Source organism: Chelonia mydas, chromosome 2, assembly GCF_015237465.2.
Source record: "Chelonia mydas isolate rCheMyd1 chromosome 2, rCheMyd1.pri.v2, whole genome shotgun sequence".
NCBI lineage: Eukaryota > Metazoa > Chordata > Testudines > Cheloniidae > Chelonia > Chelonia mydas.
The window spans coordinates 21,572,387-21,600,008 of NC_057850.1; the positions used below are offsets into that span (position 1 = coordinate 21,572,387).

Below are 27,622 nucleotides of genomic sequence, written 5' to 3' on the forward strand. Positions count from 1 at the left end.
AAAAATTAAGGATGCTTTGCTTGTTTTTCCTTTAGTATTGTTATGTAAGGTTTCAATTTGTCCCTTTCTAGTTTAAAAATAATGAAAAATCAAACAAACCACAGCTTGTATCCATTGTGCTAAGCCTTGAAAATTCAAAAGATCAAACACAGCTTTTGTGTATGACTGTACTGTGAAGTGTATTTCAAGTTTTTAATTACATCTAGAATTTGGTCTTTCAACTGTTGGGGGCTGTCTTGCTAATAAGATAGTGACATTAATGTGGTTACAGTCTTGTAGATTTCTGTGCTTTAAAGCTGTGGTTTTATACACTACAACAGGGGTCAGCAACCTTTCAGAAGTGGCGTGCCGAGTCTTCAGTTATTCACTCTAATTTAAGGTTTTGCGTGCCAGTAATACATTTTAATATTTTTAGAAGGTCTCTTTCTATAAGTCTATAATATATAACTAAACTGTTGTTGTATTTAAAGTAAATAAGGTTTTTAAAATGTTTAAGAAGCTTCACTTAAGATCTGCATTTTAATTTAATTTTATCAGTTTAGTGTGATCCTTGCCCTTGCTTCTCCTTGCTGAGTTTTCCAATGTCTGGCACATATTTGGATACTTTAAGCTGCACACAGGCTTCTGAGATCAGTTGTTAACCAGCTCCGAGAGGGACAGAGGACAGATTTCATGTGTGAAAATACCTGTTCACACAAGTATGTGGATCCAAATGCTGAAAGCATTGCAAATGTAATTTTCTTCAAACAGTTAAATTTCACTGGCAGGGACGTCCAGCAGGTCAGAATAGAGGCCCCATGATCTCTCTCAGTACCTTCAAGTGCACTCCACAGATCTCCAAACTTTGATGCCCACAATTCTGAGCTTTTTAACTGAATGAGCTGCATTTTGAAATCTTCAACACCCATCCACTGAAATACAGACAAATCCAAGTTGCTTTTGTTGAACTCTTCAGGTTTAATTAGAAAAGAAAGCATTGGGCCAAATTTCTGGAAATGTTGAAATCTGTCAGAAAGTTCTGATTCCAGTTCTTGCATGTGCATTCTAATCTCAGCGTCAAACGCAGTGCGCTGTTCCATGTGGCATGATAGTGATGAAAGCAGCAAATCGGGACTTAAAACTATCCCAGTACAGTGGTGCTGGAACAATTTTTAAGGTGGGGGTGCTGAGCTGCGCCCCCTCTTGCCCCTGTCTGCACCCCTCACTGGTCCAAGCTGTGGGCCGGGACCCCAGGCCGGCGGCGGAGCCCCCGGGACTGGTGGCTGGGACCCCAGGCCGGCGGATGGAACCCCAGCTGGGACTGGTGGCCAGGACCCGGGCAGTGTGAGTGCCACTGAAAATCAGCTCGTGTGCTGCAGGTTGCGTACCCCTACACTACAAAGTGACTGCAAAAATGGTATTCTGGAGTGTCATGGTTGTGTCTCAATTATTCTAGTTCAAATTTGCTTGTTAAAAGAATATTTTTTTCTGCCAGCGTTAAACTCAAACTTGGGCTCTGAGAATAAAGCTAGGTTCTTTCTTTCCTTCTCAAGCGTCGTGATCTGTAATAAAGGTACTGCAGGCTTTAGCCAAAGTACAGTTGTGCATGTTGGAGCATGATTGGGTGATCAATCAAGAGTTCCCTTGTGCTTTCCTTTGAAATGCAATTCCTACAGGCTTGCTGCAGCAGCCTGTAGAAGAGAGCTTTAATGTCCAGTGCTTGGATAACATGCCCAGCTTCAGGTTGTGTCCCTGATCCTGGCAAAGGTAACATCAGGGTGATAGTGCATACATATCTGAGGGTCACTGTTGGTGGACCTGCATTTAATTTCCTGGGCTCAACTCCACATAACGAATACCACCACCAGTTTGGTCCCCACAATTCAAGGTTGGATTTCTTTTCATTACCTTAACATCTTGGTCCTTACCTTCGGGCTCTTAATGGTTTGGGCCCAGGATACCTAAATGATTTTTCTCATGCTTCAGGAACTCAGTTGCTGCTGTTAAAGGCAGTGGCCTCTGCCACTGTCATATTGTTTACTTTTAATCTTGCATCAACAATGAAAAATCCATGCTATTAGATGATAAACTTCTTTCCAATATCCGTATACAAAATGCTATCTGCTCTATACTTAGAGTATCTTTTTTTAAACCTGCTTCTGTAAGGGTTTCACCCATGCACCATGAAATGTGCTGTTGTTTATTTATGTAGACCTATTACTGCCTTATTGCTGTTTTTCCAGAACTTTCCCCCAAAATTTTAAAGCAAAGGTACTCATCAAATTTTTTTGAATATAGGCAAGTTATTTTGCATAATTTTGATAATTTTTCAGTTTAATAATTATATGGAACTAGTCTGAGGCTTTCCTATTCCATATTTAAAAATTACTGGAGAACATTACCATCATGACTGACATGCTATCTTGAATCCAAGTTAGCTGTATCCTTGTATAATATATTGATCCATGCCTGTATTTTCATTACTCCACTACAATCACATTCCTTTATATATCCTAGAAGGCAGAAAATAGAGAGATGTACTGTAAACATTTTATATTGCAATGAAATGGAAGTATGATTAGACTAACTTTCTAATTTCGTTTTTACCTATATAGAGAAGTTGGAAGTTGCACCACCATCCCCAGGACAGCTGAAACACGGTAAAAGAAAAAAAAAAAACTTATTAAATATAGTTAATAGTTGTATATATTCTTTGATTGCTCATACTTTTAAATACTTTGTCTTATTCTCAAAACTGTTCAGATTTATTCTAACTCCTTTCATTAATGGGAGCTATCTACATATTTTCCTTAAGAGACTAGTGAGAGAACCTACATCTGGAGTGCACTGAGGTATTAAAAAGTATCTGCAACCACCCTGCTGCTGTTTCATAATACGCTAATTGGGGAAATGACCAGATATCTTTGGTGTGTCTTATTGTCCCTAATGTCTAGTTTACCCAAACCCCAAGTATAAACTGTTACTGCATTGGAAAAGAAATTCAAAGCCAGTATGGAACAGTGTATTGGTTCCAAGTTGTGTTGTTACGGTAGCATTTTTTTTGAAGCTGGAAATTTTAATGACCAATCAGGTTCTTATTCTTGTCGCTGATCTTTTGCAGTATTAGTTTTAGCTTTCTTTTATTTAGTGGTCTACTTACAGATGTTACATTATTAAGATGGTAGAGGGGTGGGTGTGTGTGTGCGCGCGCTCATGCGTGCACATGCAGTATAAATATAGGTGTTGGATAACATTTCTGAGAATTTAGTAGTCAAGTCAGTGTGGTTATAGCACAGTGTTCTCTCCTATAGATGCAAGTTTGGGATTTGGCTAAAAATTGTAGGTGTTAAGATTCAGTGAATTTCTTTTTTGGCAGGAAGTGGTATCTGAGTAAATTATTTCTTATCCCACAGAAGTAGATTATCGTGTGTGTGGAGGGGGACTAGAAAAAATAAAACTATTTGTGTACACTGAGTAGAAATATTTTAATTTTTTAACTGCGCTTACATCTGCTTAATGTTGATATTGCATAAACACTTTAGCAAACAGATTTACTGGCAGGAATGTTTGCCAAAGCAATTTATATTTAAGCAAATATTTCAGAATATTAATGGAAAGGAAATTTCAGATCAAAAGTATTCATGCTGTTAGTCTGCAAAGAGCTACTTGCATGCAGTGACCGAATTGAGTACGTGAAACAGTGAACAAATACATAAAAACTTCATTTTGATCACAGATAATTCACAAACAGGGAAAAAACGCACCCCACTCCAAATTATTCTTGACAAATTATGTGTTCAGCTCTATTTATTAACAGAATGTAAGTACCTTTTTCTTGTACATCGATGGACAAACACACTACTACACCCTTTTTCCCTTTTTTAGTTGTGTAAGTTGTTTGTAGTGTTACTTGTTCAGGGATCAGTCTAAACCCTATTGAAGTTATTAGAATCTCATTGATTTCATTTAAGAGTTTGATCCATAGTTGGTAATACAGATCTTGAAAGGCACTGCAGTGTTTCACACTTGGTGTTTTCTATCTAGATTGCCTTTCTCATGTCCTCCATGTTCAAGCATGCTAACATACCAGATGTATACAAATCACAATCCACTACACATTTTCAAAAGCAGATATGAAGAGAGAGTTTTTACTGTCATGTAAAATAGTTCCAAAATTCCAAACTAAACCTTTAGCATTTGGGGGCAAAAAAAACTTATTCAAATATAGTATTTTAGTTCCAAAAATTGGATTATATCTAGGTGCCTCTGCTGGATTGTATGAGTTGACTTTACCATTCACCTTTTTATTATTCTTTCAGTTTCCCTGCAATGTGAAATTAATACTCACAGGTTTTCACTCTTCCCTTCTTGCTTTCTCTGTCTGTTTACAAAATAGCGTAAATTTTAAAAGACCATAGATTTTTAAGATGATCTTGGGGAAAAAGTGTCAAATGGCAGAAACATTGGGAATATACCAAAAAAGATGTTTAAATGAGTCTATTCCCCACATTTGTTTTTTAAGTTATATGCGTTATACTTCAGTTCCCTATTTAATATTTATATTCTAGTAGCACCCAGAGTTTCTAATCAGGACTGAGGCTTCACTGAGACAGGTGCTGTATAAACACATACAAAGACACATTCCTAGCGGAAGAGCTGGGTATGATAGCAGAAAGAAAATTGTGCTGTAATAAAAGCCTCCTTATTATTGAAGGAAGGTACTTGTGTCATAGACCATACCAAGTTACTACAATATTGAGTTATATCAAGTGGCATTTTCTTCTCTTGAACTATCAGAGGAAAGGTGAGGGGTAGAGAAAAAGGGAAGGGTTGGGAATGCAGAAAATGGAGATGAAACTCAGTTCTTCAAGCAGGGAAATTAGGAGCAGATTTAAGTGTAGAAAATGTTAGCACTGGCCAAGAAACATAAAGGAAGACATACTCCCTGATCTGAGGAGTTTACAGTCTTAAAAAAATCACAGCTCCAGGAACATGTTGAGGAAGCCAAGATAATGTAGATAATTATAGACACTCGCAGGGTCTCGGAGTCTGGGCTCCAGCCTCAGCTCAAATGTCTACACTGATATTTTGTAACCCCACAGCCCAAGTTAGCTGAGGATAGCTGCAGCCATGCTGTGGGTCTTCTATTGCAGTGTGAGCATACCCAGTGAAAACAAAAAGGTCAGGACAACAAGTCCAAGCTATATAAAAGCAGCCGGGGAAAGACTACTGCATGTGTGTGTCTTAATTTATCTTTTAAATCTGATATCTCGCAATTGAACAGTTGAAACTTAGATTTATTTAAATGAGTGAACTCAGCTATAGATTCTTACTTCTTATTATTCATTTCTTTCAGTGTTCTTCCACAATGCAATACCTTTTGTAGGGTTTGGATTCTTGGATAATGCAATTATGATTGCTGCGGTAAGTTTGTCTTTATGTCTGATTTTGATAAAGGAACTGTAGTGTCTCAGATTAAATAAACATAGTTTCCACTCATCACTTCTATTATGATTTCCAGAAGACTTTTTTTTCTACCATGTTGCTAACTTCAGTCCCATTTTAGTACTTCCACTGGGAATATTTTCACATTTTATTTATACAGAATATTTTCAAAATTTGTTTTTTTTCTTTTTCAGAATAGTGATGTTCATGTCTGAAGGGGCAAAATTAAAGCTGATCTTATTTTTGCGTGGTTTGAAAAGAACTTGCTTTTTTTTCTGCTCTTAAAGATCTGTGCAGTGTGAGCGGTCTAATGTGTGAAGAATCCTTTGTTCTGTTGACTGACACTGGCTTGCCATGTGACATTAGACATGTAATGAAACATGTCTTATTTATAAAATGGTTATAATATATACACAGCACACGGGAGTATTGTCATGCTTAATGTTTGTAAAGAATGTTCGTGATTTGCTGATAAGCGGTCCTATAGATATGCTGTAAGTGCTTTTGCTGCTTTTTATTATATACAGTATTTTATTAATCTAGGTGGGTTTAATGGGAATAACACTTTCAAATATTTCTACCTAGTTCATCGATTCTGTGGCCAGAAAAGATCATTTTGATCATCTAGTCTGAACATCTGTATAACACAGGCCATAGAACTTCCCCAAAATAATTCCTAAAGGCAAAATAAACTAGTGGAGTGGGAACAGGAGTAGAGGCCAAAAACTCTTATTTTTAATCTTGATTTTTACCACTGACCCTAGGGGGTTGGGCATGCTACTTAATCGCATTGTGTCATCTTCCTCATCTGACAAATAAGGCCCTATCTCATGTGGTGTTGAGTATTTATTATTTTGATTAGCATTTGAAGATGTAAAAGTGTTAGAATAATTATAACATGTATTAGTTTTACATTTAGCTCATAGAATTAAAATAGGAAATTAGTGTGCTGAGATTGGGACTCCTGTTTTCTGATGTCCAGTAGATAGCCACTGTGAAACAAATATATAGTATGAAATGAATATAAGAGGTATTAAACATATGAAGCAGGGACCTGTATTTAAGGGAATGGGAAAGGCTGGAAGGAGATGTATTGATCAAGTAGAAGCTATGGTATTACCTATCTCTGTACTTCTAAATAACGAAGCAAGCAGCCGTCAGTCTGTTATGTTAAATATGAATGTTCTTAACTTATTCCTGACAAGTAAAGCTCAAATAATGACAAGACGAACTTTTATTTTCAGGGAACCCAAATAGAATTATCGATTGGAGTTGTCCTGGGAATAACTACTATGGCAGGCAAGTAATATAAACACAATAAATGTAAACCAAAATAGCAAATTCCTTCAATCTAGACTGAATATAAGCCACATGGATTTGAAACAGCTGCTCTTTGTTCCATAATTGAATCTTATTTATAGAGAAACAATTCTGTTGTTAAAAGTAAGTATTCCGTATACAGTAATGGAATTTTCAGCTGAAATAGCCTCTAAAGATATTGATAGATTGTATAAAAATCCAGTTGTTGTGTTACTTTTTTTTTTTTTTTAAGTGGCATTTCTGTAGGAAAGCTGTAAACCACCACGGGTCTGATTCTACAAGCTGCTATGTGCCTGCAACTCCAAATAAAGTACACAGGAGTTGAGGGAACTCACCTTGCAAAATCAGGCCCACAGTCTATAGCTGTTAAGTATGTTTAAATGATCTTGTCTGTTTACCAGTATTTGCAACATGTTATTTCAATTCTGTCATTGTTTGAAAGAAGACTCTAAAGTTCCAGTTGCAGAGAAACGGCACTTAAATGCTGACATGAAAGTAGGGATGACTTTGTCTTGTATAAATCTAGATGTAACTCTTTTGCAAAATTCTGCTTTACTACAAAATTATCAAAAGTATTTTTGTTTAACTAATTAACGGTGGCCAATACCAGATGCTTCAGTGGTAATGAACAGAACATGACAATTATTTAGTGATCCATCCCTTGTCATCCAGTCCCAGCTTCTGGCAATCAGAGGTTTAGAGACACTGAAGGCATGGGATTGTATCCCCAAACCATCTTAGCTAATAGCCATTGATGGATCTATCATCGATTAAACTCAACTAATTCTTTTTGAACCCAGTTATACTTTTGGCCTTCACAGCATCCCCTGGCAAGGAGTTCCATACATTGACTGTGTGTTGAATGAAGAAGTACTTCCTTATGTTTAAACCTGCTGTCTGTTAATTTCATTGGGTGAACCCCTAGTTTTAGTATTTTGTGAAAGGGTAAATAACACTTACCTGTTCACTTTCTCCACACCATTCATGATTTTATAGATCTCTATCATTTTGGAATGCAGAGATGTATAGTTTCTCCATCTGGGTGTTCTCCTCAAATACTAGTTAATAGGACATAGACTGAGTAGTTTCCTTCTCTGTTTTTAGGAAAATACACATTAGCAACAGGAATTTAGTTATAAATCCAGTAGCATTAGCAGACCTTTTTGAATGACTTTCTTGACATGGCTAGTATAGACCTAGAAAGAGTGCTCAGTTGGAAAATGTCAAACATAAAAGCCACAAAAATGTGACTAAAAATAGTGTCATGCTTTGTAACTTGCTTTACGGAGTCCCTGTTAAAATGTGAAATATCATCAAGAAAAACTGTTGATTGAGAGGGAATTGGTGTCTGATTATGCCATGTTGATTTACTTCTGTTATGTGATATTTGTGTGTGTGTGTGTGTATGTATGTATGTATGTATAGTTATTTATTTAACTGGGAAGAAAATCTAAGTTAATTAGAACTATCCTTAAGATTAGTTTGGTAATTTAAAGCTTTTTGTTCTGCTTGCCCATACAAGATTCAATATGCATGTTGGTATACGCTGACTGAATTACCAGTCTTAGACATTTTTACACCAGATCCGAAAAAGTTGTGTCTAGGCACTGCCAATGGCATTAAGTAACAGACAGGCAAAGCCTAACAGGCACTTTGGGCTTTATGGAGGCACTGTGGTGTCTTTAGTGTTTTGCAGTCCCCATGCAATGCTTTGTGACCACTCCATGTTGGATAGACTTACAACCTTTACATTGGCCAAGTGAACTGTTGTATTTTGGTGCTGGGGGTATCTGTTAAACCAAACATGTTATACCAACTCTCTGAATTATCTCCTTTATTTTTATTTCTGAGATAAAGAAATAATTTAAGTTTCGAAGTTGGAGTACTTTCTGTTTACTTTCAGTGGTATGTACTCTCTCTGCACATGTGGGACAGCGGCCCAGAAGGCAAGAGGAATTGGTTTGCCTTGTGTAGACTGACTTTATCTTTTTAATGTTCATTACATTTAAAAAAAAAATCTAACAACAAAAGAGTAAACCTACTTGCGAGTTCTGCTCTTGCAACATAAATGTTTTAAATGTGTGTAATGTAAAACATTACTCTTTCAGGTTTCAGAGTAGCAGCCGTGTTAGTCTGTATTCGTAAAAAGAAAAGGAGTACTTGTGGCACCTTAGAGACTAACCAGTTTATTTGAGCATGAGCTTTCGTGAGCTACAGCTCGCTGTAGCTCACGAAAGCTCATGCTCAAATAAACTGGTTAGTCTCTAAGGTGCCACAAGTACTCCTTTTCTTATTACTCTTTCAGGCATGTATAAAATATATTTCTCAGAATAAGAGCTAGTCTACATGACCAATACAACTGTACCACTGTAGCGCGTCTCGAAGACTCACTCTGCCTATGGGAGAGCACTAGCCTGTCGGCGTAATTACTCCACCTCTATGAGAGGCAGAAGCTATGTCCATGGGATACCACTGCCTTTTACTGGAATATCTGTCATACCTAGCTATACAACTTCTGGTGCGAGTGCTGTTGCTTCTGCTAACTGACTGGAAGCCTTTTTGTGTGACTCCAACTAAAGACTCCTAGTTCCTGTGTCAGATGTACAAAGTTGGCTGATGGCTGTGGCCATTGTTAACTACAGTCTGAAAATTTGTTATTCCATGTCCCAGAACTGAGTGATTTTCCTGAATTTAATAAATTCAAGAAAATAAGTGCACCACCTATGATGTTAAAGCTCTGCTAGACCTAGTGTTACAAATTGTGCTGCTAAAAGAAATCCTAGTGTAAGAGAAGAAACTTAATTCTGGATACTCATGCTATATATCTTAATTACTCTTTTGTCAGTGGGTTTTGTAAAATAATGCTTTCCTGTTTCTCAATTTTTCAGCTGCTGCTTTGGGAAATCTTGTTTCAGATTTAGCTGGACTCGGGTAAGTCTGGATTTTGCTTGAAGTATGTTATTGCCTGATCTTAAAAAAACAAAACAAAAACCCCCCACTCAACAAAGCTTAATATGCTGTAGAAATCCCTTTGGGTGTTTCTGATTCTTGAAATGTGTATTAACAAACCAGATACCCATAAAGATACCAAAATAATTGCCCTTCTCTCCTTGCTTTGCTCAGAAATAAAGCTGCATTCTTCTTCGAATTACTGCACCTGTGGCTCCCAGTTATGGTGTTCATGTGCCCCAGCACAGGAGTTTTGAACATCTTCAGTAGCAGTGCCCAGGAGGGGGTTGCCTTGTATGCCCTCATTCCCCAAGTACATAAAGGGCACAGTGATCCCAACTGCCACCCAGTTCCTTCTAACTGCCTCAGCCAGCGAGTCAGAACAACTATGGGTGTGTCTACACTGCAAAGAAAAAAACAGAGGGCAACAAGTCTCACATTCTAGGTCAACTGACTCAGGCTTGCAGGGCTTGCTGTACAGGGCCAAAAATAAAAGCTAAAAATTTCTGGTTGAGCTTTGAAACCTGCGGAGAGGTGTGGGAGACGCGAAGGGACCTAGCACTGTCTTCACAGGGGCTTAGGTCAGCTTCATAGCACTGCTCAGGGGTGTGGATGTCACAGCCCTGACCAGTATAGTTAAACTGACTTGCTTTTCTAGTGTAGGCCAGGTCTCAGTTTCGCAGCACCGAATCCTGTCTCTGTGGCTGGGAGGGCAGAGGAGTTCTTCAAAGGAGCTGTTATGCCAGTGCTGAGAGTGCAGAGGAGCGCTGTTGTGCTGAAGCATAGCACAGAGCTGTGACAGAAATCTTCCTCTTCCTCTTCAGCTAAAAGATCTCAAAGGAAGAAGAATTCAGACAGTCACCTTCTTTCCTCCTCTTCAGGACAGGCTTCAGCAGCACTCTCCCTTTCAGCATCAGAGTGGTCCGGACAGTCTTCTGCAGTGCTTCCCTCGTTGGCACAACACCTTTGATCAAAGCCCGTTCTGGGCCAGCGTTTCAGCTGCTGAGGAAACTTCAAAGCAGGGAGAGGCATCTACAACACCCTCGCTACAGGGACCTTTTTACAACTAAATTTGCAGTTCCAAAAGCTTCTTTTATGTCTTTGCCAAACCTCAGGGTCACTCCAGATCCTATGTCACCAGTCCTAGAAGTTCCCCGATCTTGATACCAAACATATCCCTTCCTCAAAACAAAGCCAGGGTACCGCTAAAGAAAATTGCTTTGAACCAGCATGTTGATACAATTAAGGATTTAAGTCCCAGTCAGATCCTTCCATCTCCTGTTATGGGTTCTGCACAGGGCTTTGGAGCTGTGCTCTGGCTCCGCTCCAGCTCCAGGCAAAAACCTGCTGCTCCGTGCTCCAGCTTCGGGCTCCGCTCCAAAGCCCTGGTTCTGCATTAGAGGTTTCTTCATCCAAAGGCGCTGACGGGAGTCCTCCATCAAAAAGGAAATTGCATGAACGGAAAGAAAATAAGTCTTGGCAGGCATATGGAAAAGACCTTCCTATTTAACCCAAGGTCGCTAATTATTACTATGCTCTTTGATTCCCTCGACTACTTTCCATATGGTCCACAACCATGGCCATATTTGGCTCTCATGGCCTCAATAGTTGCAATTTTGAGGGACAAGTTCTCCCACAGTATATGAAATCTATTCATGAGTCACCTGCTACAAACCCTATAGTCCTGATCACCCATTAAGTTGAAGATGCAGAGGAACAACAAATTGTAAGTGATGGTGAAATACCAGCCCATCAGGACAATTCTTCTGATCTTCTTTCTTACCTGATGGAAACCATTTCATAGGCTACACCACTTTCAGCAGATGATTTTTAAAATCTTTGAGGAATCATTGAAGCATATGACAAAAACAATAGAATTTACTATGGTGACAGTTCAGGAAAAACAAACTTTTTGATATTCTACAGTCAGCATCCCAAAGCAGGTTTGCACTACCTATTAATGAAGGAGTATTGGATCCAACAAAAGATTTCTGGGCTACCTCTGTTTCCATTTCAGCTATTGCAAAACACACTGATCATAGATATCAGGTGCCCTCTAGGATTTGAGTATCTTTGTCACATCATCATCTCGCTTCATCACCACTGGTTGCTGCAGCCAATGAACGATCAAAACAGATTAGGAAATCTGTTCCAAAAGAGAGTGAATTTTTTTTTAAAGAAAATTTACTCTTCAGCATTTTTATAGATCAGGATAGCGAATTATTAAATCATGCTGTCTAAATATGATTATGTCCAGTGGGTAGACTGTCAGAGTTTAAGGACAAATTGCGCTCAGAGTAGAGCTGAGTTTAAAGCTATTTGTGAAGAAGAGCAGCGTATTGCTAAAACCTCTCCAAGCTACATTAGATGCTGCTGATTTGAGTGCTTGTTTAGTGGCTACAGGTATCATGATGCAATGCTCATCGTGGTTCTCTGCATCAGGTTTACCAAAAGAAGTGCAAGTGACAATTGAAGATCTGTCATTTGATGGTCAGAATCTATTCAGTGCCAAGACTTACGAATCTCTGCATTAATTAAAAGACTCCAGTTGCACACTCAGGTCATTGGGTTTATATAATCCTTCTTTCTAAAAGAAATTAGTTTCATCGTCAATTTTCATTCTCCAGATATAGGAATGCTCAATATCCTTCTTTTTCATATTCCTGACACCAAAGGCCCTTCTGAAAAATCTAGAAAGAAATTTAGATATCAGAAGTAGTAGTCAACTCCACTACCCTCTTCTAGAATTACTCAGTTGGGTCAGACACAAAGACGTCAGATTTGATGCTCTTTTACTCCACCCTTTGGTTCCCATCTATTTTATTTCATGGAGGCTTGGTAGAAATCACCACAGATTGATGGGTCCATTAAGTAATCAGGGATGGTTATGTCATTCAGTTTCAATCCTTGCCTCCTTCCCACCACCATTCCCAGGCCCTTTTCAGGGACCTTTCTTATGAGAGTGCCATGCATCAGAAAATTGACAAAACTGCTCAAGCTTGGAGCAAGAGAGTTAGTTCCTCAGCAGTATATGGGAAAAGGCTTGTATTCTCCGTTTCCTCATATTAAAAAGAAAGGTGACTTGTGTTCGATTCAAGATCGTAGGAACCTCAACAAATTCATTTGACATGCAAGGTTCTACATGGTAACTCTTGCTTCAGTTATCCCTGTGCTGGATCCCATGGATTAGTTCATTACTTTTGACTTACGGGATACTTATTTTCATGTATCAATCACACCCAGCACCCAGAAAGTATCTGTTTTATGGCTCTGGGGAGTCATTACTCTTTCAAAGTACTACTTTGGAATTTCATCAGTACAGAAGACATTTACAGAATTCTTGTCAGTAGTGCAGCCCATCTCCTCAGAGAAGGGTTGCATATTTACCATTCCCTAGAAGACTGGCTTGTGTAGGGGAAGTGACGAACACAGGTCATAGTGGCAGCAAAGAAAGTGATTTGTTTGTTTTTCATTCCTGGGTTTAAGGATCAACTTTAAAAAGTCTACTCAGATTCCATCCCAATACATAGAGTTCATCAGAGCTCTCTTAGACTCAATAGCAGTGAGATGTTCCTCGCGCCGGATAGATTTCAAATAATAAAAAATCTGATTCTTCACTTCCATACTTTTACCCACAGACAACAATAAGGATATGCCTGAAGCTTCTAGGCCATATGCTTTGTGTACATTTGTAACCTCATTTGCCAGGTTACGTCTGGCTGTTTCAAGCATGGATCAAAACTGTTTACAGACCAGCAATCCACACTAAGTCAGTGAAAGTGCTGATCCTAGAGCAAACTCTATTCTCGATGGAATGGTGGATGATACATGGAAATGTATGTGCAGGAATTCCATTTGCCCCTCTGATTGCACCCAATATGAGCTGGGGAACACACACAAATCAAGACTGGAGGCCATGAGTTCGAACATATCTAGAATCCACAGTTCACATAAATGTACTTGAACCAAGGGAGGTAAGATTAGCTTGCAAAGCATTTCTACCTGTCATAAAGAATTCTTAAATCCAAGTTCTCACAGACAATTCCATGGCTGCCTATTACTTAAACAGATGGAGGCACGAGGTCAGGCCTTCTTTGCCAACAAGCCATAAAACTTCAGGAATGGTGCATTCAGAATCACATAAAACTGACAGCTCTTCGTCTCCCAGAAAAGAAAAAATGGTCTAGTGGCCTCACGGAGGAGGAAAATGTACTTATCTCACAAGTGGGAAATAAAAAAATGCAATACTAAACTGATTTTTTTCAAGTGTGGGGACTTCCTCAAGTAGACTTATTTACATCAGTTCAAAATAGGAAATGTGTGATATTTTGCTCTTGAGCAGGAAAGAATCTGGAATCTCTAACAGATGATTCATGACTTCTTGGTCACACCATTTGATGTATGCTTTCCCTCCATTTCCACTAATTCCAAGGGTGTTAGACAATATGGCAAGAAAAGCCTTGAGTTATACGGATGGCTCTGGCTTGAACTTGCCAATTTTGATTCTCAGATCAAATGCTACTGTCATCAGTTTATCACATTCACAGTTCTGGAAGGCCTGTTATCATAGAGTCACGGTCTTATTCTCCACCCAAACCCAGCCTCTCTGCCTTTCACATCCTGGATGGTATCTGGATGTCTTCAACAGACAGAGAGCATTCTTCAGACATACAGACCATTCTTCTTCGGAGTAGAAAATTATCCACTAGGGCTAAATACATGGCCAAATGGAAACATTTTTCTTTATGGGCAAGGTCGAAAGGTTACGCTCCATCTCAGTGTTCAGTTCCAATAATATTAGATTGCCTCTTATTTAAAGCATTCAAGACTTTATCTCTTCAGTCAAAGTTCATTTGGCAGTGATATCTGTATTTCGTTGCCCAAAAGAGGGAGATACATTTTTTTCCCCCTCTCATAAATCAGTGAATAGATTTATTAAAGGGCTTGTTCACATTTTTTTCCTTTTGTGAGAGAGATTGCTTCAACATGGGACTTAAATTTAGTGCTTTCTTCACTTATGGACATCCCCACTTTGAACCTTTATCAGATTGTTCAGTTCATCTAACAGTGAAGGTAGCATTCCTGGTGCCAATTAACATCAGCTAGTAGAATAAGCATATTTCAAGCCATATGGATTAATCCTCCATACACATTTTTTTTCACATGGATAGAGTAACTGAGATTGCATCCATATTTTATTTCCAAATTACTATCAGATTTTCATATCAATCAGTTCATGCATTTACCAGCTTTTCCCCACAAAAGCTTCATTCTTCTCCTGCTGAATCTAAATTACGTATTTTAGATATGAGGTCCCTGTTATATTGCCTAGCTAGCACTAGATCTTTTCATAAAATGACAAGATTTTTCATTGCTTAGGATGACAACTCAAAAGGGATGGCTATTTCATCACAGACTTTCAAAATAGATATAGCATGTCTTAGAACTGCTTATGATATTAACAGGAAGAGACATCTGTCAAGCATTCAAACCACTCCACCAGAGCATAAGCTTCATAGATAGCAGCTTAAGTCAAGTCCTAATATAGGAAATATATATAACAGCTACCAGGTCTTTAGCTCATACATTTAGGAAACATTATTAGTTAATTACTGCTTCAAGACGTGACACCCATTTTGGTAGGCTTGTTTTGCCGTCTCTTTTCCAATAAGTCCTGGCTCTCATCTCTTAACAGATAACTGTTAGTTGATCACTATAAGTGGGCTCCACATATGCAGTACTGCGAAGGAGGAGGAATGGTTATTTCCCTGGTAGTAACTGTGGTTCTTTGAGATTTTCTGTGCATGTGGATCCCATGACACAGCCACCATCCCCACAGCTTAGAGTCTTATAAATGAGGATTCTGGGTGGCAAAAGGAACTGAATAGTGGTTGAGGTTGCTGTGACCTTTGTGCCTTTGGAGGGGACGGGCACAAGGGCATGCAGGGCACATGTGTGACGTCTACTGGACACTGCTAATAAAAATGTTCCCAACTCCTGTGCTGGGGCACGTGGACCCCATAAGTGGGATCCACATGTGCAGAACGTTTTGAAGAACAACAGTTACTATGAGGTAAGTAACTGTTCTTTATCTGTTTCTTACAGTAGCTGGAATTACGATATTGTTACTCACATTGATTTCTCTTCCCGTTTCAGAATGTATTTTAGCCTTTGCTCCATTCCAAAAATATAGCAAAGTAGCTAAAGTTTAGCTTTAAAAGTTTTGCTGTATCCATTAAAAAGTATATTCACATACTTTGCAGATGATAAATAGAATTTTCACCCACTGTTGCAAACAGAACTTGCATTCACAAAACCCATTCATTTCAATGTGTTCTGTAGATGCAAATATGAAACAGTTGCCTACTGGTAAGGGTTAGAATTGTGTTTGCACAAATGTTTGTACCTGCAAAATGTGGACCCATGTATGTATGTGCATATATGTGTTTTTGTGCATATCTAAATGGAGACTCAGTAGAGAACCAGCTGAAAACTTGACCCTAAGGAAAGTTCATTAATGTTCAAGTTGCATTAATGTAATGAAATGGCCAGAAAGTGCAAAACTGTGTTCAGATAAGAGAAACATAACTAAAGTGCCATAAATCCAACATTTTAATATTTTTCATGCTAAGCTTTTTTTTTTTTTTTGAGCAGTTCCTTAAAAATGTCCTTGATCATCTCAGCATGACATACATTCTGTGCTAGAATATGAAGTTGCCACCAGCAGTGTGTGGAGTCAGTATTTGAGACTTTGGGCAAGATCTTCGGATAGCATCATATGCTGTCTTAGCCTCAGTTAGTTCAACGCTGTCTCATTCTGGAATAACAAAGCCCACAGTGAGAATCTTTTGGTGTTAGTATCTTCAAATAGCTTTTCATATACAGGAAAAAATATGGAAGTAGTTATAAACTGTTCAGTCGTAATCTATACATTGGACTTTATATTATAGTTTGAATAGACTCTGCATCCTTCAGTCCATCTAATGTAGTTTACTAGTGTGCCTAGACAGGTGATCTGGAACATCCCAACAACCTGCCTTCAGGCAGGTTTGTTCAGCTGGCCTGCATCTTTGGAATACACTCCTTTTTATGGAGTTTATTTCCAGAGGACTTGTGCAACCTAGAGCTCCATAACTATTTCCTTGAGGCTTATTTGGCAGGCCAAGTCCTTCCCAAACTCATTTCCACCACCTTTACTGTGTAGCAGCCCACTATCTGCACCTAACGATAAAAGTGAGACTAACCTCCAGGTGGGTAAGTTGGTTAAAAGAGAGAGAGCTTTCCTAACTTGCATTCCTCTGCAGTGGGAAAACACTGCACTGTTAATACCAAGTGTTCCCCAGCAAGTGGCTAAAGTTCCAGGCATGCTTTGGAATATTGCCAAAGCTTTGACAAGAGGTAACAGGCTTTTAGAATCTCTACATAGAGAATTTCATGGTAATAACAATTTGCTCTTGGAAAACTGAAAAACCTGAAGAGTTGCATATAAACTAGTAATTCTTTGGAATTACTTACCTGTATTGGGAGGGGCAATCTACAAATACAGTGCCTCATACAATTTTAATATATTTTGCAAGTATTAATGTGCCTTGAGAATCACAAAAGTGGTAGAGTGGGTGAGGTAATATCTTTTATTGGACCAACCTCTGTTGGTGGAAGAGAAGCGTTCAAGCTCTGTGTCCACATGAAAGCTTGTCTCTTTCACCAACAGAAGTTGGTCCAATAAAAGATATTACCTCACCCACCTTGTCTTTCTAATATCTGGGGACCAACACAGCTATAGTACTGCAAAAGGCTAAATGGATTAACTCTGCCAAGAACTTTTCTCTGAAACTTTTTTCTTTTTTCAGTTCCATTTTTAAAAAGGTAACTTTTGTTTGTCATGTAGTTACTGGTATGATAAGGGTTATGGTAAATATGCTGAATACTCACATTACATTTTAATACTAACTTCTATTTTACAGTTGTACTGTTATATTTTAAGAAAAAGGTATACAAGAGGGGGGAAAGATGTCTTTAGACTCCAGACTTGAGTAGTTATCAATGATAAATTAGTATGTGTGAGACTTTTCTGCTTTCTTTTCCACAGGAAAAAAACATATTGAACATTGATTTCTGCCTCAGCAACTGATTATTAAAGCACAAATATATGATATGATAGAATGTTCCATGAATAATTGTTGAGAGGAAAGCTCTTACATATGTACTGGATTTTTTCTAGTACTGAAAAACATTGCTAAATGATTAAATATTTTGTTCATAAAGTTACTGTAAATGTGTCAAACTACAATAATGTCCAGGTCTTTTTACATGAAGTTTTGGGTTTTCTGGAAGGCTTGACTAATTAGGGAGTGAATTAGTCAAAAGTATGCACTTACAATGTAAATGTGAACTTTCAAGTCTGAATATTTTCTTCTATATGCCAAACTGGTGGGTGAGCAGTATAGCATGCAAGAAGAAAAACTTTTCAGTATAAGTTAGTACTACTTTTGCACAAGTAATTTAACTTCAGTTGTGCATTACTCCAGCTAATATATTTTCAAATCCAAAAGCCTGAGTACTACTGACATGTGGCTCTTTTTTAGTCTTGCAGGCTATGTTGAAGCTCTAGCTTCGAGAATGGGCCTGTCAATTCCTGATCTGACACCCAAGCAAGCAGATATGTGGCAAACGCGTCTCAGTGCACATGTGGTAAATATATTTATGTATAGTTTGTGTGTACTTTTCACTGGTAATTAGCAGGGATGGGAAGAATCCAATTTTTTTCATTTTTGCCAAATATCAAATACTTACCTTTCAGTATTTGGTAAATACTGAATATTGTTGTGCCTCAAGTTGAGGGGAAGCAGATCTGGGCTCGGGGGGTGGGGGAGAGGAGGGAGAGAGAGATCTGGAGTTGTGTTTGGGTGATTAGAGGCCGCCTGCAGTAGGGATAGGGGTGGAAAATAGCCACACAATCTGCATATGTCTGTGAACTCTGGCTGTGGTGGTAAGATTAGGTGGGTGTCTGTGAAGTCAGTCAACGTGGTGGCTGGCAGTTCTTGTCCTTTAGAGAGTTTGGTATTTATATTCATTGTTCGTGTCAGACTTATTAAATGCTTTCTGGGAATATATCTGTAGTGTGTACAAATCTAATTCCAATCCTTAATTTATATATAAATTTGGATATGAAAACACCTTTCGTCTAAGTAAAATGTGCATGTTAAAGGAATATCCACTACCTAGACTTAAGATAGAGATCATTTTCAGAATTACTGGATATTCATCATCTTACAGAGAGAAAATGTTGGATATTTTAATTTTATTAAAAATTGAAGTATTGGATATTGAGTCATTTAAAATGGGGGGAATTAAATTTGCCAGTTTATTTCTGTGGCAATTCATTGTGATGAAATAAATGCTACAGCTGCAAGATGAAGGAAATATCCAAGCAAAAGTTGAAAAAGTAATGTAGGAATAGTTTACCTTGGTGGAAATTAGGGTAAAAAAAATTGCAGCATTTATCTTGGAAAAGTCGTTATGGAGAGCTGTGTGTTTGTATGTCCTGATGTAACACCACCAGCAGCAAAAGAAGCAATGAATCCTCTAGCCTTATGTACAGGTACTAAATGTTTTCAATGGCACACTTGTCAGCCTCTAGCATTTAGGGTTTTCCTATGCTAATTGTTAATCCCAAATGTTAAAATTTTGAGAGTCCGACTCCTGGAACTTTAAACAAAGTTAACTGTAGAGCTACTCTGCTACTCTTCCTATACATCTTTTTGTAAGATCTCATTCATTCACATAGATTCAGCTTCCATTCTCATCCCATTGACTCTCAAATCTGTCTTTCTGCTGTCTCCCTCTATCCAATTTGGCTTTATAGCATCTCTCTTTGACAACATCTTCTGGATGTCTTAGCAGCTTGAACCTAACATGGCCAAAATTGAACTCACTATTTTTCTTCCCAAAACCTTCCCACTCAACCCTTATTTGTCACTTCACAATATTACCATATTTTTTTTGCTCAGAGATCTAACCTGCACATCACCTTTGACGACTTCTCCTTTGACCTAGACATGTGGGCCCAAATCTTGTGGGTTCTTCTTCCATAACGTTTGTGAAATCTGACCTATTTCTTTGTGTACATGCAGCAAAATCTTACAGGTCCTCATCTCCCATTTTGATTACAATAACCTCCTCTTCTCTGGCCTCCCTGACACCTCCTTCACTCCCTCCCATTCCATTAAAGTGCAGCTGCTAAGGTATCTTCCTTGCCTGTCATTATGACCATGTCACCCCTTTTTTTGAATCCCTCCACAGTTGTCATCGTCTCCATTACAAGAAATTCAAGTTCTTGGGCTCTCTTTCAAGACCCTTCACAGTTCTGCGCTCCCTTCCACCCCCACTTATTCACACACTCTTCTTTTATTATGGTGTGTATCCCACTCCTTGTGCCTTGCCACTGTCAGCCTTGTCCACCTGCATATATATTCCTCTCCACCACTCTTTGTATGTTCCCTGACTTGGGGCAAAAAAACCCAACCCACTGAATTAATTTGACATGTTACCCTGATTGCTGTCCTTGCACATTTATATCTTTTTTTTTTTTTTTTTTTTTTGGTCTTCCTATATTGTAAGCACTTCAGAACAGGGTTAGTTTCTAATTATGTGCTATTGCAGTGGCTAGCATAATAGGACCTATTTCCTGATTGGGGGTGCTACCACTGTGCAAATGTGTAGCAACTGGACTGTGAAAACCTGGTAATTTCTCTCCATTTTTTTCCTTAGGGTAAAGCTATTGGAGTGACCATTGGCTGCCTTTTAGGAATGTTTCCTTTGTTCTTCTTTGGAGATGAAGAAAAAAAACTGGAAGAGAAAAATTAACCTTTTTACAATACAAATAAAAATGTAAACTAATGTACCTCAATTATTCAATTATGCTGTCAGAATATTTAGGAATTAACTGACAGTAACAATGTATAGACCTGGGAACAAAACATTCAGCATGTTGTTTTATGGATACACTAATTTATTGTGGCTTTGTCTTATTCAGTACATCTTTTTATAAGATACCATTTAGCTTTTTATTTAATGTAAGCTGTTGAAATGTTCTCACTTATAGTAGCAACTGACGTTTACTGATTCCCTCTCACCTTCATCCGGTAACAGGATTATTACTTACTTGCCTGCTCTGGATGTACTGTGTAGGTTTTGGGTTTCCACAGCTGCTGCCTAACTTGTAAATGCATGCCAAAAAGGATCTTTTAGCTGCTCATCAGGTCCTCCAGTCCAGACTGTCAGTGGGGCCAGTTGGCAGGTGATTTGGAATGATGTTATTAAGCACTTTTGCAGTTATTTTTTTTCCTTTGAGCCACCATTTCACATTTCCTCAGGACAGACCTGTCTCAGCAACCCCCCACTGTTTGGTTTGCACTCCTTCACAATTCTAGCTAATGTGGCTTACAAGCCATCCATTACATGCCATCACTTCTTGACAAGATAAGTGTTTATAGTGGTGCCTTGTTACCAGGCTCATCCTTCAGAGTTTATACACAGTCACTCAATTTTTTTCCCCTCTGAAGCAGTATTTTGAGAATAAAGTTAGTGTGTGGAGTATCCTTTCTTTCATCTAACCACCCACTCAAATATGTTACAGCACCTACTTGCAGTAAGCATAACTTTCCTCTCCTCCTGGACTTTCACCAAACTCCAGGAATTCCAGCTGAGCCTCTAGTGGAGTAATTATGTGCTCCTGGTAACTGGATCAAAATAATAAAACTGTGTTTTGTACAGCATAGCAGATAGGCTGAGAAGAGCTGTAGACAAGGGAGGGATGTCTTGAGATGAAACTGGAAAAGGAGAGTTCTGTTTGAGGTGATGATACATACAGGAAGTCTTTTCCAGATGAGTGCACAGGGCAAAAAATGAGGTTGAATGCTTCGTGCAAAGGGTATGAACCCATGCTGTGTTCTGTCCAAGAAAGATATGACTTGAAGATCTGTTTCAATCAAATTAAATCGGATTCCAGTGTGGCAACTCTGGACACTTTCCAGACCTGCCAGTTCTACAGGTTTCCCTGTAGGCCACAGATTTTCAAGCCATTATATGGATTTGTGGGGAAAACCTCTAATATATGGGGAAATAGCCTCTGTTTGGTTTTTCTTTCCTATTCATTTGCGTCCTGGGGAACAAAAGCCAACTGGAGCTGCTACACAAGCTGATGGACAGTTTGGTCTTCAGTCTGTGGAGCAAACGAGAGCTCTGCTGCACTATCTGTTAGCTGGGTAAGCAAAGGCTTGAGGGCTGGTGGAGTGCTCAGCTCTTCGGTCTTAGAACTGGCTGGAGAGCTGCTGCTTTCTGCCAGCTCTGCAGTTCCCCTTGAGCTCCCCCATCTGCCTATGTGCATTTGCCCTACCCATGAGTCTCTAGCATCAACCTACCCACCCTGGCCCCAGCTCCCCTCTTACCTTAGGAGTCTTCTGGGACAGGCCCTGATGGCCTGCCCCTGCCCTCCGTAGGTCTTCATGTGGTACCTGGCTGACTCCCCATCTCTAGTCTTTCGGGAGCTGAGAACAGGGAACCCACTGCCTCCCAAATCCCAGAGCCCCATGGCCTTTAGAGGCAGGGACATTGCCTCCCAGGCACTGAGCTCTGCTGACTTCAATCATACTAGCCAGGAGTAGCTCTACTCAGTAGTTGGGGTTTTCATACCCATCCGATGGGAAACCCCCTGTTGCTGGCAAACTCCTCCCATGGGGGTGGAACTGTCTTCAGCAGCCAGGGCTGGAGCCAGCAGAGTTTAATGCCTGCAGAGCCAGGGTGTGGATTAGACAGTGTTCCACACTTGACAGTCCCCCAAACACTGGAGACAGTGGGTAGCTGGTCCCTCCCAAAAGCACATAGGTGTGGGAAGCCATCGCGGGGAGGAATGGGGAGAGAGGAAAAGAATAGGGAATCATAGGCCTGGGATGTTCATCGGGAGGGATGGAACTTCCACGCCTGGGATTCCCATCCTTGCCCTGGGCTCCGTCTATAAACGGTGAAGCCTATGGTATGCTTTCCCTCCTCTTGTGTAATGTGGGAGCTGGCTTAGTGGAGGGTTTTGTGGGTGATGGGATGACTGCATGGATTGAATTGGGTACGAGGTGCAGGGGTGTGTTTTTGTGTGTGTAATGGGTGGGTGAGGTGTTCAGCACAGGTGGGTGGAACATGCATGGGTGTGTGAAGTGAGCATGTACAATTGGTGGGTGTGAGGCTGCATGCATAGAATGCATGTGCATTGTGTGTGTGTATGCAGAATGAGTGGAATGAATGGGGGGGTTGGTGGAGGAGTGAGTTGTCTGGGTAGTATATGAGTAACGACGTTGGGTAGGAAGATGGGATGGAGTGAAAGTGGGTGTGAGATGAATGCTAGATGAGATGTATGGAATGAATGTATGAAGTGGGCATGAGTAGAACAAATGGACAAATGTATCTGAATTTATGCATATTTATGCATGTTCATACAACTATAGCTAAATTAAAATCTACTGGGTTTTTTTATTTGCAAATGTTTGCAGGCATGGTTTCCTAATTTAGAAACTCAATATGATGGTCTCTCTCAATCTTTCTGTTGAAAGCTATCTTAAGATGAATGAGTGCACATGCCAAAAATGCTTACAGGTGGTTTCTCTGATTAGTCAAAGTCAGTCTGGATTAGTGGATCTGATTTGCAGAATATAATTCACAGTTAAAACTAGACCTTTGTTTGTTACTTTTGCTGTGATGGCATTTATTGGAAAAGCAGATTTGTGGGTTTTTTCCTTTTTTGCCTTATTAATTTTACTTATTTGCAGCCCTGTATAATCTTTTATGTTTATGTGGTGCGTGATGAGTTAAGTTGCAATTACCATATTAAATATTTTTAATATTTCAGTATATGACCCATCTGTACTATAATTATAAATTCCTTATAGTTGCCTACAAAGGAGAGGATCCTCCCTATGTACAATATGGAAGAAGATACCAAAAGCAGGGTAGAGCTAGAACACTTTATTTTGGCAGCTCTGCATTCTTAGATGAGTTTTTCTAATCTATAAAAAGATAGTAACAATTACATTACATCCCATGAAACTAAGTGTTTTGTTTGCTGTTGGAAAGACTTTATTATTACAGCCCTTATTTGTTTAACATGTTTGATTAGCAGCTTGCCTCCTGGGTGGTAAATCTGATCTCCCTCTTGACCACTTCCAGTGGCCCTGCCACAGCAGTACCAGCCCTTTAATCCTAATGGATGAAGAAGGAACAAAGAAATACTATCAACTTGTTAATAAGCTTTGAGATAGTACTGATAAAGCAGTGTCTCAAAATTGCACTTTGCACAAAAAGATGACTTTTCATAAACTTTCGGTTAGTATCCCCTTAATATGTAATATCAATTCAAATGTCCCTTGTTGTAGCATAGTATAATCTTCCTTCCAGTATAAGTTTTTGTGTTTTACGAGGCACTTGGATGCTTTAAAATTGATCATCCAGGTAGTTATCTTGCCTGGAAAGGACACTTTGATTTTCTTCCTCTGCATATGTATTCAGTTTGCAATAAGCTTTTCTTCTTTTGACGACTGTTCTTTCCTTTTTTTTTCTTTACAAAGCTATAATTAGTCCCTTTAATATTTTTTTTAAGATGGAGAACACACAAAACGCATGTTGGATAGCAATCTAACTGTATTCAGTTATTTTGCTATGGACATGACATAATTCATCAATTTATGGGGGCCATCTAATACTCATCAAAGTGTAACGTGTAATAAAGTGTAACAAAGAGTTGTTACCATACTCTAATGTGTAGTATTTTGCACAGAATAGTTTCAGCAGTGTTTCCCATTACAATATTGGCATTGACATTTTTAGGCAATACTCAAGCTTCTGTACTTCACTAACTGATTTAAAATTGGAACACTAACTTCATTCTCATTATTTTGAGAGCTTGCAAGAACAAATACATAGCTAAATTCAGCTGTCGTAGTAGTGCTCATTTAAAAATGACAATATTAATTCCATGTACTATTGTTTATTACCTTGTGCATGTACATTGAGTGCATTTTGTTGATACTGTATCGTAAACTATTGTTCTGCAACCAATGTTTTTAACAAGAAAAGATGAACTAAAAGATCTTCAAAGAAGTGAATGTGATTTTGTTTTAAAACTATTGAGCTGGCCGTGAAAAAGTATAATGGGCAGGCAACACGTGGTTGGAAATAGTCTTGGGTGTCTCAGACCAGCCGTGGACAGGGAGATCATGAAGGTGACTCCCTAGGTCTCCCAGGATTTGGGAAAGGAATAGTGAATACTGTGGGTGAAATCCTGCCACCTTTGTCACCAGTGGGGAAGTTCTCACAGTTTTCAGAGGGGCTAGATGTCCCCCTGTATGTGGGATGGCTCAGCAAGGCTACAAGATTAACCCGTGTACCTCAGTAGTGAGAAAATAGGGTATCTGCCTGATCCAGAATGAGGGATTTGTGCATATTCAGTATTGTGAATCTCTCTCAGCATGTGTTTTTAGTAAATGAACAAGGGCAGTTCTGAGAACTCTGGCTCTGTTCTTAAAAACACAGATTTGAAAAGACCAAGCATATAACAGAAGAACTACCATGTTGTCCGTACAAGTTTTTTAAGAGACTTTGTTCTTACTCTATTTATTTCTATCAGTTTTGTACTGTATGTAAAATGGGCCTTTAACATTAAAAACTTGGTAGACGTGAAATTGTTTATATTCTGAAATGGTATGTCTTTCATTGTAACTTTAAATTTCATTATCAGTGTGTTTTTAACAAATGATTCAAGTGATTACTGTAGTTTGAGCAATTCCTTTTGCTTCCATTGCCCATGATAGATTCAGGGACAGTTTTTAGAAATAACCAGCGAAGAACATGCATTTGATAGTATGGTGTGTGTCAAACTGGGAAATATCTTATTTTTTATGAATATTGTGCATACCTCTGTGTGTTTACGATGAGTTACTTGCTATAGGGTAAGATCAAAAGGGGTTGTAGAGGAACCAAGCAGGAAAAGGAAAACAATCACCTAGATAAGGAATGTCTCAGCCAGGTTTTTAGCTGTAAAGAAACAACTTATCTGGTGCCAACAAAGTTACACAGCTGCTTTGTCAAGGCTGATGAGAGACAGAGAGAGAGAGAGAGATCAAAAGACTCAGTCAATTAAAGGATTTGCCCTGCTGAAAGAGATGGGGAGAGAGGATTGTCAGCAGACTGAGGCTGACACACTGATAGACTGAGACAGAGAGGGTCTGTGAAGATGCAAACTAATGCTCAGAAGGGAGGTCAGGAATAAGCTGGACCTACCTCAGCTATGCATAGAAAGTCTGCGCATCGGTAAGTCAGAATACATATAGGACACTTTTTTGCTTTAACTGCTTTTCCTAAATGCTGAGTTCCCTTTGGCAAATAAATATTACTTTGTTTTGAAGAAGCTGTTTCAGTGTCACTACGAACTTATTCCGTCACAGGCTCCTGGAGGAAGAGGGCTTACACGTGCCAACCCCAGTTGGTGCCCCTCAGGTTAACGCAGCTGATAAATGGGGCTGCAGCCCAGAGGTCAGTCTGAGTGGTAAGACTGCATGGTTCCACCCAGAATGAAGTGCTGGAAGCCAGGCCTGTCACGTGAGGAGAGCACTTAAGAGGGACTGAAAGGGCTCTAAAAGCGCAGCTCACCCTGTAACCGTGACACATGATCACCAAAACTTATCTTTGTATATTTCTCATTCATTGAATCATAAAAGATTAGGGTCGAAGAGACCTCAGGAGGCCATCTAGTCCAATCCCCTGCTCAAAGCAGGACTAACCCCAATTAAATCATTCCAGCCAGGGCTTTGTCAAGCCGGGCCTTAAAAACCTCTAAAGATGGAGATTCCACCACCTCGCTAGGTAACCCATTCCAGTGCTTCACCACCCTCCTAGTGAAATAGTTTTTCCTAATATCCAACCTAGACCTCCCCTACTGCAACTTGAGACCATTGCTCCTTGTTCTGTCATCTGCCACCACTGAGAACAGCCGAGCTCCATCCTCTTTGGAACCCCCCTTCAGGTAGTTGAAGGCTGCTATCAAATTGCCCCTCATTCTTCTCTTCTGCAGACGAAATAACCCCAGTTCACTCAGCCTCTCCTTGTAAGTCATGTGCCCCAGCCCTCTAATCATTTTTGTTGCCCTCTGCTGGACTCTCTCCAATTTGTCCATATCCCTTGTAGTGGGGGGACTAAAACTGCACACAATACTCCAGATGTGGCCTCACCAGTGCCAAATAGAGGGTAATAATCACCAGCCCAATATGCCATTACTCTTCTTGGCAACAAGGGCACACTGTTGACTCATATCCAACTTCTCGTCCACTGTAATCCCCAGGTCCTTTTCTGCAGAACTGCTGCTTGGCCAGTCAGTCCCCAGTCTGTAGCGGTGCATGTGATTCTTCCGTCCTAAGTGCAGAACTCTGCACTTGTCCTTGTTGAACCTCATCAGATTTCTTTTGGCCCAATCCTCCAATTTGTCTAGGTCACTCGGGACCCTATCCCTACCCTCCAGTGTATCTACCTCTCCCCCCCAGTTTAGTGTCATCCACAGACTTGCCGAGGGTGCAATCCATCCCATCATCCAGATCATTAATGAAGATGTTGAACAAAACTGGCCCCAGGACTGACCCCTGGGGCACTCCGCTTGATACCAGCTGCCAACTAGAGCCATTGATCACTACTCATTGAGCCTGACAATCTAGCCAGCTTTCTATCCACCTTATAGTCCATTCACCCAAGCCATACTTTTTTAACTTCCTGGCAAGAATACTGTGGGAAACGGTTATCAAAATCTTTGCTGAAGTCAAGATATATCATGTCCACCGCTTTCCCCATATCCACAGAGCCAGTTATCTCATCATAGAAGGTAATCAGGGTGGTCAGA

At 39.5% G+C, this 27,622-nt stretch overlaps 1 protein-coding gene across 5 annotated transcripts in view; it reads left to right on the plus strand.

Moving 5' to 3' along the window:
• Positions 1–26,140, plus strand: part of TMEM65 (transmembrane protein 65) — a 53,899-nt gene extending 27,759 nt beyond the window's left edge. For 2 of the 5 annotated variants that reach the window (XM_037892033.2, XM_037892035.2), the window contains 6 exons: positions 2,595–2,639; positions 5,336–5,403; positions 6,669–6,723; positions 9,633–9,675; positions 18,279–18,384; positions 20,464–26,140. In XM_037892033.2, the coding sequence (XP_037747961.1) occupies positions 2,595–2,639; positions 5,336–5,403; positions 6,669–6,723; positions 9,633–9,675; positions 18,279–18,384; positions 20,464–20,559 (413 nt within the window). In that variant the 3' untranslated portion in view covers positions 20,560–26,140. Of the gene's footprint in view, positions 1–2,594; positions 2,640–5,335; positions 5,404–6,668; positions 6,724–9,632; positions 9,676–9,867; positions 13,851–17,543; positions 17,560–18,278; positions 18,385–20,463 lie in introns of those variants that run through there. The other 3 variants (XM_037892031.2, XM_037892034.2, XR_005224246.2) reach the window with 2 other exon arrangements.
• Positions 26,141–27,622: the final 1,482 nt, after the last annotated feature.